The sequence below is a fragment of the Salvelinus fontinalis genome, chromosome 2 (genome assembly GCF_029448725.1).
Source record: "Salvelinus fontinalis isolate EN_2023a chromosome 2, ASM2944872v1, whole genome shotgun sequence".
Classification (NCBI taxonomy): Eukaryota; Metazoa; Chordata; class Actinopteri; order Salmoniformes; family Salmonidae; genus Salvelinus; species Salvelinus fontinalis.
The window spans coordinates 3,902,748-3,918,913 of record NC_074666.1 but is presented as its reverse complement, the minus strand read 5'-3'; the positions used below and the strand labels follow the sequence as shown (position 1 = coordinate 3,918,913).

Genomic DNA, 16,166 nt, shown 5'->3' with positions numbered 1-16,166 from the left:
GATGAAACACGGGAGTAGGGCGAGCGATGAAACACGGGAGTAGGGCGAGCGATGAAACACGGGAGTAGGGCGAGCGATGAAACACGGGAGTAGGGCGAGCGATGAAACACGGGAGTAGGGCGAGCGATGAAACACGGGAGTAGGGCGAGCGATGAAACACGGGAGTAGGGCGAGCGATGAAACACGGGAGTAGGGCGAGCGATGAAACACGGGAGTAGGGCGAGCGATGAAACACGGGAGTAGGGCGAGCGATGAAACACGGGAGTAGGGCGAGCGATGAAACACGGGAGTAGGGCGAGCGATGAAACACGGGAGTAGGGCGAGCGATGAAACACGGGAGTAGGGCGAGCGATGAAACACGGGAGTAGGGCGAGTGATGAAACACGGGAGTAGGGCGAGCGATGAAACACGGGAGTAGGGTGAGTGATGAAACACGGAAGTAGGGTGAGTGATGAAACACGGAAGTAGGGTGAGTGATGAAACACGGGAGTAGGGGGAGTGTAACCCTGAAGCCCACTTCCATCTTTGGATTCAAATATGTAAAAAAATAAACAATTCTGCTGTTGAATGTTTCAACTAGTTCATGTGGTCGTTTTATCCATAACAGTTTTTATTCAAATCAAATTGTATTAGTCACATGCGCCGATTATACAACAGGTATAGACCTCGACAGTGAAACGCTGACTTACGAGCCCCTAACCAACAACACTGTTAAAAAAAATAAAAGAAATACTGATAAGAATAAGAAATAAAAGTAACAATTAATTAAAGAGCAGCAGTAAAATAACAATAGTGAGGCTATATACAGTAGGTCACCCGTCAGCCCAGACACACGACCAGTAGGACACATGTCAGCCCAGACACACGAGCAGTAGGTCACATGTCAGCCCAGACACACGACCAGTAGGACACATGTCAGCCCAGACACACGAGCAGTAGGTCACATGTCAGCCCAGACACACGATCAGTAGGTCACATGTCAGCCCAGACACACGACCAGTAGGTCACATGTCAGCCCAGACACACGACCAGTAGGTCACATGTCAGCCCAGACACACGACCAGTAGGACACATGTCAGTCCAGACACACGAGCAGTAGGTCACATGTCAGTCCAGACACACGACCAGTAGGTCACATGTCAGTCCAGATACACGACCAGTAGGTCACATGTCAGTCCAGATACACGACCAGTAGGTCACATGTCAGTCCAGACACACGACCAGTAGGTCAGATGTCAGTCCAGACACACGACCAGTAGGTCACATGTCAGTCCAGACACACGACCAGTAGGTCACATGTCAGCCCAGACACACGACCAGTAGGTCAGATGTCAGTCCAGACACACGACCAGTAGGTCACAGACTGTTCTGGATGCAAAGAGGGCTTTGAACCGGTACTAGTTGTGTCCCTAATAAAAACTGGCAAGTGAATAACGGTGACAAACATTCATACAACGCTGAAAATAACTTTCTTACCAGACAGGTTGAATTTGTAGACTCCTCCAGTGGATTTGACAATGTCAGGGTTGAGGACTCCCTTGATGATATTGAATGTTTCCCCTATGGGCCCACCGGTAGCAGCGCTGCGCGAGTCACCCTTGACCCCTGGGATGACAACCTGATCCCCCATGTTCTGCACCAGAGCCTCAGCCTCATCCAGGAAGAAGTCTGGGAGCAGTGCATTACCTGTGGTCACGCAGAGAGACACACTATTAGCATAACCACGCGGTACAGCCAGAAGACGGCTTGGCCACCCCTCGGAGCCTGGTTCCTCTTTAGGTTTCCTCCTAGGTTCCTGCCTTTAAGTATGTCGTTTTTCCTAGTCACTGTGCTTCTGTATCATTGCCTGCTCTCTTGGGGTTTTAGTCTGGGTATAAATGTGACAACTGCTGATGTAAAAAAGGCTTTATATAAATTATTTTGCTTGATTGACAACCACACCTATGCTCTGTGGACACCATGTTAAACATTCTCTAGAGGCGAAGATGTTATAAGCTGACATGTTTAATTATTTTAAGAAGGTCATACTATAGATTAGCCATTTGATTAAATTATAGAACCTCTAGATATTAAACAAAATACATATTTGATCATATTGAATGGCCTTTAGTACCAAATCCCATAGAAACACATTGAATAACATTCATAAATAGCAACAACAACAAAAAATAGTCCAAAAAAAATAGATTCGGAATAAAGGTTTGGAACTGTCTGTCCTATATAGGAGATATAAGAACTCAGGAAACAATTGTATTTAATTGTTTTTAAACATATTTTACACCTTGTTTGGGGGGGGCACAAAACCACCTCTATACTTCCATTCGGTTTCTTTAAACCGGTACCCGGTTACCGTCAGACGAGGCCTGTGACACGTGTGGGGGTCGTAGTGTGGGGGTCATATTAGTTTATAAGCCAACGTCTAAATGGTCTAACAACCACTGCTGTAGCTCGGCCACCTTCCACAGCAGATCCATCCAATAATAAAACAGTTCTTATCTTTAAACTGACGGATCTAGACGGGGATTTTTCTACTTCTACTGACGCACCAGCGCATCAAGAGACTCTCAGGGGGGGGGGGGGTTACTAAAGACTCTCAGGGGGGGGGGGCGGTTACTAAAGACTCTCAGGGGGGGGGGGCGGTTACTAAAGACTCTCAGGGGGCGGGCGGTTACTAAAGACTCTCAGGGGGCGGGCGGTTACTAAAGACTCTCAGGGGGCGGGCGGTTACTAAAGACTCTCAGGGGGCGGGGCGGTTACTAAAGACTCTCAGGGGGCGGGCGGTTACTAAAGACTCTCAGGGGGCGGGCGGTTACTAAAGACTCTCAGGGGGCGGGCGGTTACTAAAGACTCTCAGGGGGCGGGCGGTTACTAAAGACTCTCAGGGGGCGGGCGGTTACTAAAGACTCTCAGGGGGCGGGCGGTTACTAAAGACTCTCAGGGGGCGGGCGGTTACTAAAGACTCTCAGGGGGCGGGCGGTTACTAAAGACTCTCAGGGGGCGGGCGGTTACTAAAGACTCTCAGGGGGCGGGCGGTTACTAAAGACTCTCAGGGGGCGGGCGGTTACTAAAGACTCTCAGGGGGCGGGCGGTTACTAAAGACTCTCAGGGGGCGGGCGGTTACTAAAGACTCTCAGGGGGCGGGCGGTTACTAAAGACTCTCAGGGGGCGGGCGGTTACTAAAGACTCTCAGGGGGCGGGCGGTTACTAAAGACTCTCAGGGGGCGGGCGGTTACTAAAGACTCTCAGGGGGCGGGCGGTTACTAAAGACTCTCAGGGGGCGGGCGGTTACTAAAGACTCTCAGGGGGCGGGCGGTTACTAAAGACTCTCAGGGGGCGGGCGGTTACTAAAGACTCTCAGGGGGCGGGCGGTTACTAAAGACTCTCAGGGGGCGGGCGGTTACTAAAGACTCTCAGGGGGCGGGCGGTTACTAAAGACTCTCAGGGGGCGGGCGGTTACTAAAGACTCTCAGGGGGCGGGCGGTTACTAAAGACTCTCAGGGGGCGGGCGGTTACTAAAGACTCTCAGGGGGCGGGCGGTTACTAAAGACTCTCAGGGGGCGGGCGGTTACTAAAGACTCTCAGGGGGCGGGCGGTTACTAAAGACTCTCAGGGGGCGGGCGGTTACTAAAGACTCTCAGGGGGCGGGCGGTTACTAAAGACTCTCAGGGGGCGGGCGGTTACTAAAGACTCTCAGGGGGCGGGCGGTTACTAAAGACTCTCAGGGGGCGGGCGGTTACTAAAGACTCTCAGGGGGCGGGCGGTTACTAAAGACTCTCAGGGGGCGGCGGTTACTAAAGACTCTCAGGGGGCGGGCGGTTACTAAAGACTCTCAGGGGGCGGCGGTTACTAAAGACTCTCAGGGGGCGGCGGTTACTAAAGACTCTCAGGGGGCGGCGGTTACTAAAGACTCTCAGGGGGGCGGCGGTTACTAAAGACTCTCAGGGGGCGGCGGTTACTAAAGACTCTCAGGGGGCGGCGGTTACTAAAGACTCTCAGGGGGCGGCGGTTACTAAAGACTCTCAGGGGGCGGCGGTTACTAAAGACTCTCAGGGGGCGGCGGTTACTAAAGACTCTCAGGGGGCGGCGGTTACTAAAGACTCTCAGGGGGCGGCGGTTACTAAAGACTCTCAGGGGGCGGCGGTTACTAAAGACTCTCAGGGGGCGGCGGTTACTAAAGACTCTCAGGGGGCGGCGGTTACTAAAGACTCTCAGGGGGCGGCGGTTACTAAAGACTCTCAGGGGGCGGCGGTTACTAAAGACTCTCAGGGGGCGGCGGTTACTAAAGACTCTCAGGGGGCGGCGGTTACTAAAGACTCTCAGGGGGCGGCGGTTACTAAAGACTCTCAGGGGGCGGCGGTTACTAAAGACTCTCAGGGGGCGGCGGTTACTAAAGACTCTCAGGGGGCGGCGGTTACTAAAGACTCTCAGGGGGCGGCGGTTACTAAAGACTCTCAGGGGGCGGCGGTTACTAAAGACTCTCAGGGGGCGGCGGTTACTAAAGACTCTCAGGGGGCGGCGGTTACTAAAGACTCTCAGGGGGCGGCGGTTACTAAAGACTCTCAGGGGGCGGCGGTTACTAAAGACTCTCAGGGGGCGGCGGTTACTAAAGACTCTCAGGGGGCGGCGGTTACTAAAGACTCTCAGGGGGCGGCGGTTACTAAAGACTCTCAGGGGGCGGCGGTTACTAAAGACTCTCAGGGGGCGGCGGTTACTAAAGACTCTCAGGGGGCGGCGGTTACTAAAGACTCTCAGGGGGCGGCGGTTACTAAAGACTCTCAGGGGGCGGCGGTTACTAAAGACTCTCAGGGGGCGGCGGTTACTAAAGACTCTCAGGGGGCGGCGGTTACTAAAGACTCTCAGGGGGCGGCGGTTACTAAAGACTCTCTGGGGGCGGCGGTTACTAAAGACTCTCTGGGGGCGGCGGTTACTAAAGACTCTCTGGGGGCGGCGGTTACTAAAGACTCTCTGGGGGCGGCGGTTACTAAAGACTCTCTGGGGGCGGCGGTTACTAAAGACTCTCTGGGGGCGGCGGTTACTAAAGACTCTCTGGGGGCGGTTACTAAAGACTCTCTGGGGGCGGTTACTAAAGACTCTCTGGGGGCGGTTACTAAAGACTCTCTGGGGGCGGTTACTAAAGACTCTCTGGGGGCGGTTACTAAAGACTCTCTGGGGGCGGTTACTAAAGACTCTCTGGGGGCGGTTACTAAAGACTCTCTGGGGGCGGTTACTAAAGACTCTCTGGGGGCGGTTACTAAAGACTCTCTGGGGGCGGTTACTAAAGACTCTCTGGGGGCGGTTACTAAAGACTCTCTGGGGGCGGTTACTAAAGACTCTCTGGGGGCGGTTACTAAAGACTCTCTGGGGGCGGTTACTAAAGACTCTCTGGGGGCGGTTACTAAAGACTCTCTGGGGGCGGTTACTAAAGACTCTCTGGGGGCGGTTACTAAAGACTCTCTGGGGGCGGTTACTAAAGACTCTCTGGGGGCGGTTACTAAAGACTCTCTGGGGGCGGTTACTAAAGACTCTCTGGGGGCGGTTACTAAAGACTCTCTGGGGGCGGTTACTAAAGACTCTCTGGGGGCGGTTACTAAAGACTCTCTGGGGGCGGTTACTAAAGACTCTCTGGGGGCGGTTACTAAAGACTCTCTGGGGGCGGTTACTAAAGACTCTCTGGGGGCGGTTACTAAAGACTCTCTGGGGGCGGTTACTAAAGACTCTCTGGGGGCGGTTACTAAAGACTCTCTGGGGGCGGTTACTAAAGACTCTCTGGGGGCGGTTACTAAAGACTCTCTGGGGGCGGTTACTAAAGACTCTCTGGGGGCGGTTACTAAAGACTCTCTGGGGGCGGTTACTAAAGACTCTCTGGGGGCGGTTACTAAAGACTCTCTTGGGGCGGTTACTAAAGACTCTCTGGGGGCGGTTACTAAAGACTCTCTGGGGCGGTTACTAAAGACTCTCTGGGGCGGTTACTAAAGACTCTCTGGGGCGGTTACTAAAGACTCTCTGGGGCGGTTACTAAAGACTCTCTGGGGCGGTTACTAAAGACTCTCTGGGGCGGTTACTAAAGACTCTCTGGGGCGGTTACTAAAGACTCTCTGGGGCGGTTACTAAAGACTCTCTGGGGCGGTTACTAAAGACTCTCTGGGGCGGTTACTAAAGACTCTCTGGGGCGGTTACTAAAGACTCTTTGGGGCGGTTACTAAAGACTCTTTGGGGCGGTTACTAAAGACTCTTTGGGGCGGTTACTAAAGACTCTTTGGGGCGGTTACTAAAGACTCTTTGGGGCGGTTACTAAAGACTCTTTGGGGCGGTTACTAAAGACTCTTTGGGGGGGTTACTAAAGACTCTTTGGGGGGGTTACTAAAGACTCTAGGGGGGGTTACTAAAGACTCTAGGGGGGGTTACTAAAGACTCTAGGGGCGGTTACTAAAGACTCTAGGGGCGGTTACTAAAGACTCTAGGGGCGGTTACTAAAGACTCTAGGGGCGGTTACTAAAGACTCTAGGGGCGGTTACTAAAGACTCTAGGGGCGGTTACTAAAGACTCTAGGGGGGGGGGGGTTACTAAAGACTCTAGGGGGGGGGGGGTTACTAAAGACTCTAGGGGGGGGGGGGGGGGGGAGTTACTAAAGACTCTCGGGGGGGTTATTAAATTTGACACTAGAGATCCAAGCGGTAGGATTACTGTAACAGGCTGTTTTATACCTGTGACGTAGCATCCTGTGATAAACCTCACATCACCGTGCACATACCTGGAGCGACAGCGTAAATGTCAAAGTCTTTAATTCCCTCGGTCTTCAGAATTTCCTCGTCGATGACAAAGTTCCCGGTGTAGCTGGGCGGCTTACCGAGGATGGCGTAGGCTGCGTCTGACATGATGTCAACGTTACGACACTGCTTACCCACCTCAGCACCGCCTAACATCTCCATAGCAGCAGTCTGGATTGCTGGAGGAAATAACAACATTCAGGAAGACATTTTAAAAATATATATTAAAGAGTTTTATTTTAATTACTTCAAAATACTTTATGTATTGGCACATTGGAAGTTATTTAGAAAGCACTGATAGGATTCCGGATGACAACAAAGTGACATCTAACGGACAAACAAGTCTTCTCACGTCTACTCTGGGTCATTAGAACGGGTTAAACCGTGTAAGTTATATATATATATATATATATATATATATATATATATATATATATCTTTCAACACGTACCGGTCTTAGGCCATAAGGCATTGACAGAGATGGACCCTCTGAACTCTTCAGCCATGCCCAGAACACACATGGACATACCGTACTTGGCCATTGTGTATGCTAAAAGGGAAACCATCAACAACAAAAAATAAAGGAAGAACAGGTTAAAAACACAAGTCAAAAGATCTTGTTTTCAAATCTTCCTCAGTGCATAGCAAACAGAGAGGGTTTGCGTCCCAACAATCTCTCCTTTCTCCTCAACTTGTTCACTACCACCCACAAAATCTAAAAGCTTTGGATTGGTGGAGGCAGGGGCTAGAGGGAGTTTCCCATCATATTTCTTATTACAAGCCATTTCCCTTTTTAAATGAGTGAAGGGAAGTGCACACTTTGGGTAGAAAGGACTGATAATTGAGACTCCGCCAGTGGATGAAGCCCTCCTTACCGGTGTGGTTTTTGAACCAGATGGGGTTTAGGTTAAGCGGTGGGCTGAGGTTCAGGATGTGAGGGTTTTTACTCTTCAATAGATGTGGGATGCACAGCTTAGACCTGGGGGGGGAAACGACAGCTTAGACCTTGGGGGGGAAACGACAGCTTTGACCTGGCAAAGCGACAGCTTAGACCTGGCAAAGCGACAGCTTAGACCTGGCAAAGCGACAGCTTAGACCTGGCAAAACGACAGCTTAGACCTGGCAAAACGACAGCTTAGACCTGGCAAAACGACAGCTTAGACCTGGCAAAACAATTCAGAAATACATTTTTCATTAAGGTTTCTTCGTTGAATGAAACCCTCCCGAAGTACTGAGTAAAGGGTCTGAATACTTATGCAAATGTAATTTCACTTTTTTAAATATACACATCAGCCAAAATTTCTAAAAACCTGTTCATGCTTTGTCATTATGGGGTATTGTGATGTCATTATGGGGTATTGTGATGTCATTATGGGGTATTGTGATGTCATTATGGGGTATTGTGATGTCATTATGGGGTATTGTGATGTCATTATGGGGTATTGTGTGTAGATTGCCGTGGAATAAAATTGTCTATGACAGGGTGGCTGGAACCTGACCATTTTTAGGACCATCCTCTGACACCACCTGGTATAGAGGTCCTAGATGGAAGGAAGCTGGGACTTTGTGATGTACTGGGCCAGACGCACTACCCTCTGTAGCCCCTTGCGGTCGGAGGCCGAGCAGTTACCGTACCAGGCAGTGATGCAACCGGTCAGGATGCTCTCGATGTTGCAGCTGTAGAACCTTTTGAGGATCCATGCAAAATATTTTCAGTCTCCTGAGGGGGAATAGGTTTTGTCGTGCCCTCTTCACTACTGTCTTGGTGTGTTTGGACCATTCTAGTTTGTTGTTGATGTGGACACCAAGGAACTTGAAGCTCTCAACCTGTTCTACTACAGCCCCGTCGATGAGAATGGAGGCGTGCTCGGTCCTCCTTTTCCTGTAGTCCACAATCAGCTCCTTTGTCTTGATCACGTTGAGGGAGAGGTTGTTGTCCTTGCACCACACGGCCAGCTCTGACCTCCTCCCTGTAAGCTGTCTCGTCGTTGTCGGTGATCAGTTGATCACTGTTGTGTCGTCTGCAAACTTGGTGTTGGAGTCGTGCCTGGCCATGCAGTCGTGGGTGAACAGGGAGTACAGGAGGGGACTGCGCACCTACCCCTGAGGGGCTCCAGTGTTGAGGATCAGCGTGGCAGATGTGTTGTTACCTACCCTCACCACCTGGGGGCGGCTCGTCAGGAAGTCCAGGATCCAGTTACAGAGGGAGGTGTTTAGTCCGAGGGTCCTTAGCTTAGTGATGAGCTTTGAGGGCACTATGTTGTTGAATGCTGAGCTGTAGTCCATGAATAGCATTCTCAGGTAGGTGTTCCTTTTGTCTAGGTGCGAAAGGACAGTGTGCATTTCAATAGAGATTGCGTCATCTGTGGATCTGTTAGGGCAGTATGCAATTGAGTGGGTTAAGGGTTTCTGGGATAATGGTGATGTTGTGAGTCATGACCAGCCTTTCAAAGCACTTCATGGCTACGGACGTGAGTGCTACGGGTCTGTAGTCATTTAGGCAGGTTACCTGACGGTTCTTGGGCACAGGGAGTATGGTGGTCTGCTTGAAACATGTTGGTATTACAGACTCGGACAGGGAGAGGTTGACAATGTCAGTGAAGACACTTGCCAGTTGGTCAGCACATGCCCGGAGTACATGTCCTGGTAATTCGTCTGGCCCATCAGCCTTGTGATAGTTGACCTGTTTAAACAGGTCAACATTCACGTCGGCTACGGAGAGCGTGATCACACAGTCGTCCGGAACAGCTGATACTCTCATGCATGCCTCAGTGTTGTTTGCCTCGAAGCGAGCATATAAGTGATTTAGCTCAGCTGGTATGCTGATGTCACTGGGCAGCTTGCGGCTGTGCTTCCCTTTGTAGTCCCTGGATCGGTTTGTGGTGGTAAATAGACAACTACGAAAAATAGATAAACTCTCGGTAAATAGCATAATCTACAGTTTATCATGTGGTATTCTACCTCGGACAAGTAAAACCTTGAGCATTCCTTAATAGTAGAGATCGCGCACCAGCGGTTGTTGACAAGGAGACACAAACCACCACCCCTCATCTTACCAGAGGTTGCTGTTCGGTCTTGCCGATGCACTGAAAACCCAGCCAACTGTAGATTATCCACATCCTCGTTCTGCCAAGACTGTGAAACATAAGATAATACCGTTTTTGTTTTTTTTAAATGTCCCGTTGGTAGGATAGTCTCGAACGGTGCTTTTCCAGTTTATTCTCCAGCAGGACAGATGGTAAAGGCGGATTATCCACTAACATACAAATTCTCACCAAGCACCTGGATCTAGGCCCCCGTATCGGTTTCTCATCCTCAAGCGAATGGTGGGGATTTGGGCCTGGTCCGGGAGGAGCCGTAAATCTTTAGCCTGCGTTTCGTTAAAAAATATATATATATATTTAAAGAAAGTTTTGTCCAGTCCGAGATGAGTAATCACTGTTCTGATGTTCAGAAGCTCTTTCCGGTCACAAGAGACGGTGGCAGAAACATTATGTACAACAAAAAATGTAAACAATGCAACAACAAAAGACAGAATCGGTTAGCAACACAAAATGGCAGCCATCCCCTCCGGGGGGCCATTACCACTTCCAGGTCAGTGATCAGGTGTCGCTACACTCCAATCCGTACTTAAAACCTGAAAAATAATTCTTAGCCAAGCTCGCTCCTAAGTGGCAAGGACCATATTGGATTGTGGAGGTGATGGGCCCTCTGAACTACCGAGTGATGGGCCCTCTGAACTACCGAGTGATGGGCCCTCTGACCTACCGAGTGATGGGCCCTCTGACCTACCGAGTGATGGGCCCTCTGACCTACCGAGTGATGGGCCCTCTGACCTACCGAGTGATGGGCCCTCTGACCTACCGAGTGATGGGCCCTCTGACCTACCGAGTGATGGGCCCTCTGACCTACCGAGTGATGGGCCCTCTGACCTACCGAGTGATGGGCCCTCTGACCTACCGAGTGATGGGCCCTCTGACCTACCGAGTGATGGGCCCTCTGAACTACCGAGTGGTGAAAGAGGACACAGGTGAAGATATGCGCGTTGTCCATGTCTCACGCCTTAAGGCTCGTTTCCCCTTAGCCGAGGAGATTGGACGGCGTAAGGTCATGAATATATTTTTTAGAGGAAAGTGATGGAGAAGTTTCTCGGATTCCCAGACGTCTCACACTTTAAGGCCCGTTACCTCTCAGCTAATGAGAGTGAACACCGCAAACTCACGAATATCATTGAGGAGGAAAGTGAAGAGACTTTTCTCAGTTTCCCAGACCAATATGTACCTTCCGTGCCATTGGTCGGCTTTTTCCAGGTGAAGGGGTGTGTGTGTGTGTGACGGCCCTGAATTTGTCTAAACCGTCTCAGTGCTTCTCCTCCCGATGGGGTGCTTCCCCTTTAATTCCCTATTAAAAATAGCCAGCATCAGATGCGCAAAAGTTTGGGGTGACAGTGGTGCGAATGAGGAAGTTTCAACCCTCAGTTCCAAAGCTCCTTTACTCTCTTGTTTTGTATTTAAAAGTTTTATAGTTGTGTTGCAAGAGTTAAAATGGATCTACTCATTTCAATTGTTGGGACTACTTATCTTCGTTGTTCTCCGCTGTGGCCTTTCTCCTCTGGAGATCTGTTGGTAGATTGGATTGTCTGACTGTCCCCACTGACGACAACCTTTTTCCCCAGACGGTATTTCATTTGTTTTTTTATTGTGATTTACACCATGTTGGTTTATGTGTTTAGTTGTAGGTGAAGATCTACTGACATTACTGATAAGGTTTATTGTGTTTGGAATGGGAGCTTATTACAATCTGATCGTATGAATGAAACCGGTTTTACACATTAATTTATGACTGAGGTCAGTTGGTTTCACTCAATCATTTACCGGGCGGGACAATAGTTTTATGCCCGAGGTACAGGACATTTACAGGTGAACGTAAAGATATTATTTTGAGATTGTGATGTTATTGTGCATTATCATTTGTTTTGAAGTCATTTCTAATGTTTTGAAGGGTTTATGGAAAGTTTATTTCCCTTTCTGACTCCCCCCCCCCCATGAGACCTTTGTATTGGTGTAGACTTGACTGACAGATGTGACCAACTGACAAACTAAAATTAGAAACCAAACTTTTCTCTGGTAGGCATGACCTACAGTTGAAGTCGGAAGTTTATATACACTTAGGTTGGAGTCATTAAAACTTGTTTTTCAACCACTCCACAAATTTCTTGTTAACAGACTATAGTTTTGGCAAGTCGGTTAGGATATCTACTTTGTGCATGACACAAGTCATTTTTCCAACAATTGTTTACAGACAGATTATTTCACTTATAATTCACTGTATCACAATTCCAGTGGGTCAGAAGTTTACAAACACTAAGTTGACTGTGCCTTTAAACAGCTTGGAAAATTCCAGAAAATGATGTCATGGCTTTAGAAGCTTCTGATAGGCTAGTTGACATAATTTGATTCAAATGGAGGTGCAACTGTGGATGTATTTCAAGGCCTACCTTCAAACTCAGTGCCTCTTCACTTGAAATCATGGGAAAATCAAAAGAAATCAGCCAAGACCTCAGAAAAATGTTTTTTGTAGACCTCCAGAAGTCATCCTGTTGAGTATGTATTCATTCACTCACGTCAGATAGGTCCCTCTGAGGTTGACGCCCAACATAAGGTCCACTTTCTTCATGGGTGTCTCCAGGGTTCCCGTCAGACTAATGGCACTGGCATTGTTCACCAGGATATCAATACCTGGACACAGACATATGTTAAAAAGGGACACTTCACCTATAAATAGAAAGTCTGTCAGATGTTTTCACATCGCAAAAGTAGACTAATTTCAAGACGAAATGATGTCCAATGACATTGTTTGTTTCGATCCAGCTATACGCCTAAATCCACACAAAAAATAAATGGAAAAGATAAGCACAGTTTAATTTTGTGGACAGATCAACGTAAAGTAGAATCTGTCAGGAAACAACAGAATGTGGTAGCTAGCAAGCAGCAGTAGTTCCGGTGTTTGAGTTTTTCGTCACTTTTTTATTTTTTATTTGGACAAATCATGATTTCGCAGGTGTTAGCATCTTTTGAATTTTGGAAGGGGAGGGGGGCATTCGGCCCGTAATTTGCAAAGAGAGAAGGTGGAGAGCTCCTGGTTCTAGCATCTCTGAATCCCTTCTAACCCGTATGGACCCAGAACTTAATGGAGCAGCCCACCAATTACGCAATATTTTATAAATGTAACCTTATATTTAACTAAGTAAGCCAGATAAGAACAAATCCTTATTTTACAATGACAGGCCTACGCCGGCCAAACCGTAACCGGGACGACGCTGGGCCAATAGTGCGCTGCCCTATGGGACTCCCGATCACGGCCGGTTGTGATACAGCCCAGGATCGAACCAGGCTCTGTAGTGACGCCCTCTAGCACTGTGATGCAGTGCCTTAGACCGCTGCGCTACTCGAGAGCAATACTTTAGTTCTGTGTTAACCCGCTATTAAAACACGGTCTAATTATCTTGGTTATTCTGTGCTTTTCCCTTCATTCGGGGTGTAATGTGATGCTGCTCACCTCCAAACCTCTGCACGGCCTGTTCCACTGCCTCTCCAATCTGCTTCTCATCTCTGACGTCTACGATACAAGGCAACGCTTTGCCTCCCAATGCCTCGACTAGCAACACGCACAGGGATAAGCAACACGTACTTATTATCAAATAATTCAGAAGTCATGAAGCTCAAGAATGTCTAGTAAACTGGGGGGGGGGGGGGACTAAATGGTGAAAAGACAGAAAGTTACATGTCAAGGACAGTCAAAAGTGTGATTAATTTGGTGGTTTAAGCCTAAAGCCAGAAAAAAAAAGCTACGGTAAAGTCAAGCTGTACTCACTTTCTTCTGCAGCGCTGTAGATGGTTCCAGGTAGTTTGGGGTGGGCCTGTGCCGTTTTAGCAGCTATGACAACATTGGCACCATCCTTAGCAGCTTTGAGTGCGATGGCTTTCCCAATCCCACGACTTGCCCCTGTAATGAACAGGGTTTTCCCCGCTAGCTTTCTGTAATTCACACACAACAAAGGAATAGGTTGTTCTGCAGGATAGGCTAGATTCAGGAGGACTGTTGCTGCCACTACACTGTATATTAGGTAAAAAGTGTAAGGAATTAGAAGATGGAGCAAAAAATCCATACAGAACACCTTCAGGGAGGTGGCATCATCCAATCAAGAGATAATTCCAATCCTCGTCTCCTCAATTAGTGAAAGCAATATGTGGAACTCTACCAAGAGTCTACCAGGGTAGACCATATACCTGAATTTAACACAATGAATTCATTCAAGTTGACTTGAGTGCCAGAATGTTTGCCAAACATGAACAAAAATAAATTTAATATATATATCACAAAATCATTTAAAAAAGGGTCTTGACAATGACAGAAAAGTAGTTGTCAAATGAAACCGTGTCAGTGTGTCACTTTCACGAGGTTGGAGTAATAACATGTTCAACTACTTGAGGCATTGCCACGAATCTAGGTTGTGCCTTTAGATTGCGAGAAAATGAACGACTAAGGAAGAATTTTTCAATTATTTCATAGACTTCTCAAATCCCAAACTACGCGTACCTAGAAGTCTCGCGATGTTGCGATCGTGTTGTGAGATAGAGGTCACTCATTGGTTGGCTGTTACACTCCAGTGACCTTTAGCCTGAATCTCATCAGGTCTTTGTGACATTTTTATTTTATTTACCTAGGCATTCACCTACATGATAGCTGCTAAGTTTACAACCAGTCAAAAACAATCTAAGTCTAGCTGTTTGAAATATATAGTTACATAACTAGTAGGTACACGTTGTAACGGTGATATGTACAGGATAAGAGTATGCGTGTGAAAGATGAACGGCAAAGTTCACTGACAACTCACGTTCTTTATCGTGACTGGCTGTGTAACCAGATGACTTGCTTACAAGCTAACCATGGCTACTAACATTAACACGGCTTGTGCAAAGTTCTGGACAAAAAGTATTTCGCAATGCTCGTCATATGTTTCTCTTACAGCGTAGCTAATTGGTTACATACAAGTAAATCAACCACCTACGAACAGCTTGAAGGAGAAAACTAGACAACTATAGTCATGTTATGTAGCCAAGAGGCTAACGTTAGCAGGCTAGCTAGCTAGCTGACGTTACTTACCCTGTGTTTTGCAACATTCTGAAACGTCTGATTTCTCTTGCAGATATGTTTTTATCGCAGAGAATGTGAACGGACGATTCAGTTCAGGAGCAAGTCCGGTTCCCAACTTCGCTAAAACTATCCGGAAACAATGTGTCAAATTGCTGGTGTCCAACGGATGAGAGCAGCCGAAGTGGCCTTTACCCCAGTTAGAGATGTTATCTTCTTCTTTGGTAGCTTGGCGGCGTTCGCACATTTTGTTTGTGCATGCTGCCACCTACTGTGCGATAGTGTATGTTCAATCACCGTACATTTGTGATACAAAAATAAAAAGGGAGAAATTATAATAACGCACCACCAATCAACCCGACACCTACAGTGCCTTCGGAAAATACTCAGACCCCTTGACTTTTTCAATTTGTTAAGTTACAGCCTTATTGTAAAATGTATTAAATTATTTGACCATGCTGGTCATTTATGAACATTTGAACATCTTGGCCATGTTCTGTTATAATCTCCACCCGGCACAGCCAGAAGAGGACTGGTCACCCCTCATAGCCTGGTTCCTCTCTTGGTTTCTTCCTAGGTTTTGGCCTTTCTAGGTAGTTATTCCTAGCCACCGTGCTTCTACACCTGCATTGCTTGCTGTTTGGGGTTTTAGGCTGGGTTTCTGCACAGCACTTTGAGATATCAGCTGATGTAGGAAGGGCTATATAAATAAATTTGATTTGATTTGATTAAATACATTTTTAAAATGAGCAATCTACACACAATACCCCATAATGACAAAGTGAAAACAGGTTTTTAGACATTTTTACCAAAACATTTATGCAGCATTAAATGTCCCCAAGAACACATCATTCTTAAATGGAAGAAGTTTGAAATCACCAAGACTCTTCCTAGAGCTGGCCGCCCGGCCAAACTGAGCAATCAGGGGAAAAGGGCCTTGGTCAGGGAGGTGACCAAGACCCCGATGGTTACTCTGACAGAGTTCCTCTGTGAAGATGGGAGAACCTTCCAGAAGGACAACCATCTCTGCAGCGCTCCACCAATCAGACCTTTATGGTAGAGTGGCCAGACGGAACCCACTCCTCAGTAAAAGGCACATGACAGCCTGCTTGGAGTTTGCCAAAAGGCACCTAAAGACTCTTAGACCATGATAAACAAGATTCTCTGGTCTGATGAAACCAAGATTGAACTCTTTGGCCTGAATGCCAAGCGTCACGTCTGGAGGAAACCTGGCACCATCCCTAC

General features: G+C 47.9%; 1 protein-coding gene across 2 annotated transcripts in view; it reads right to left on the bottom strand.

The window, feature by feature from the left end:
- Positions 1-15,138, bottom strand: part of hsdl2 (hydroxysteroid dehydrogenase like 2) — an 18,430-nt gene extending 3,292 nt beyond the window's left edge. The window contains exons 1-8 of one of the 2 annotated variants that reach the window (XM_055861202.1): positions 14,934-15,138; positions 13,641-13,804; positions 13,326-13,424; positions 12,391-12,505; positions 7,643-7,746; positions 7,219-7,317; positions 6,752-6,946; positions 1,477-1,686 (exon numbers count right to left, since the gene is read on the bottom strand). In XM_055861202.1, the coding sequence (XP_055717177.1) occupies positions 1,477-1,686; positions 6,752-6,946; positions 7,219-7,317; positions 7,643-7,746; positions 12,391-12,505; positions 13,326-13,424; positions 13,641-13,804; positions 14,934-14,950 (1,003 nt within the window). In that variant the 5' untranslated portion in view covers positions 14,951-15,138. The remainder of the gene's footprint in view (positions 1-1,476; positions 1,687-6,751; positions 6,947-7,218; positions 7,318-7,642; positions 7,747-12,390; positions 12,506-13,325; positions 13,425-13,640; positions 13,805-14,933) is intronic. The other variant, XM_055861211.1, reaches the window with a different exon arrangement.
- Between the last annotated feature and the right edge of the window lie 1,028 nt (positions 15,139-16,166).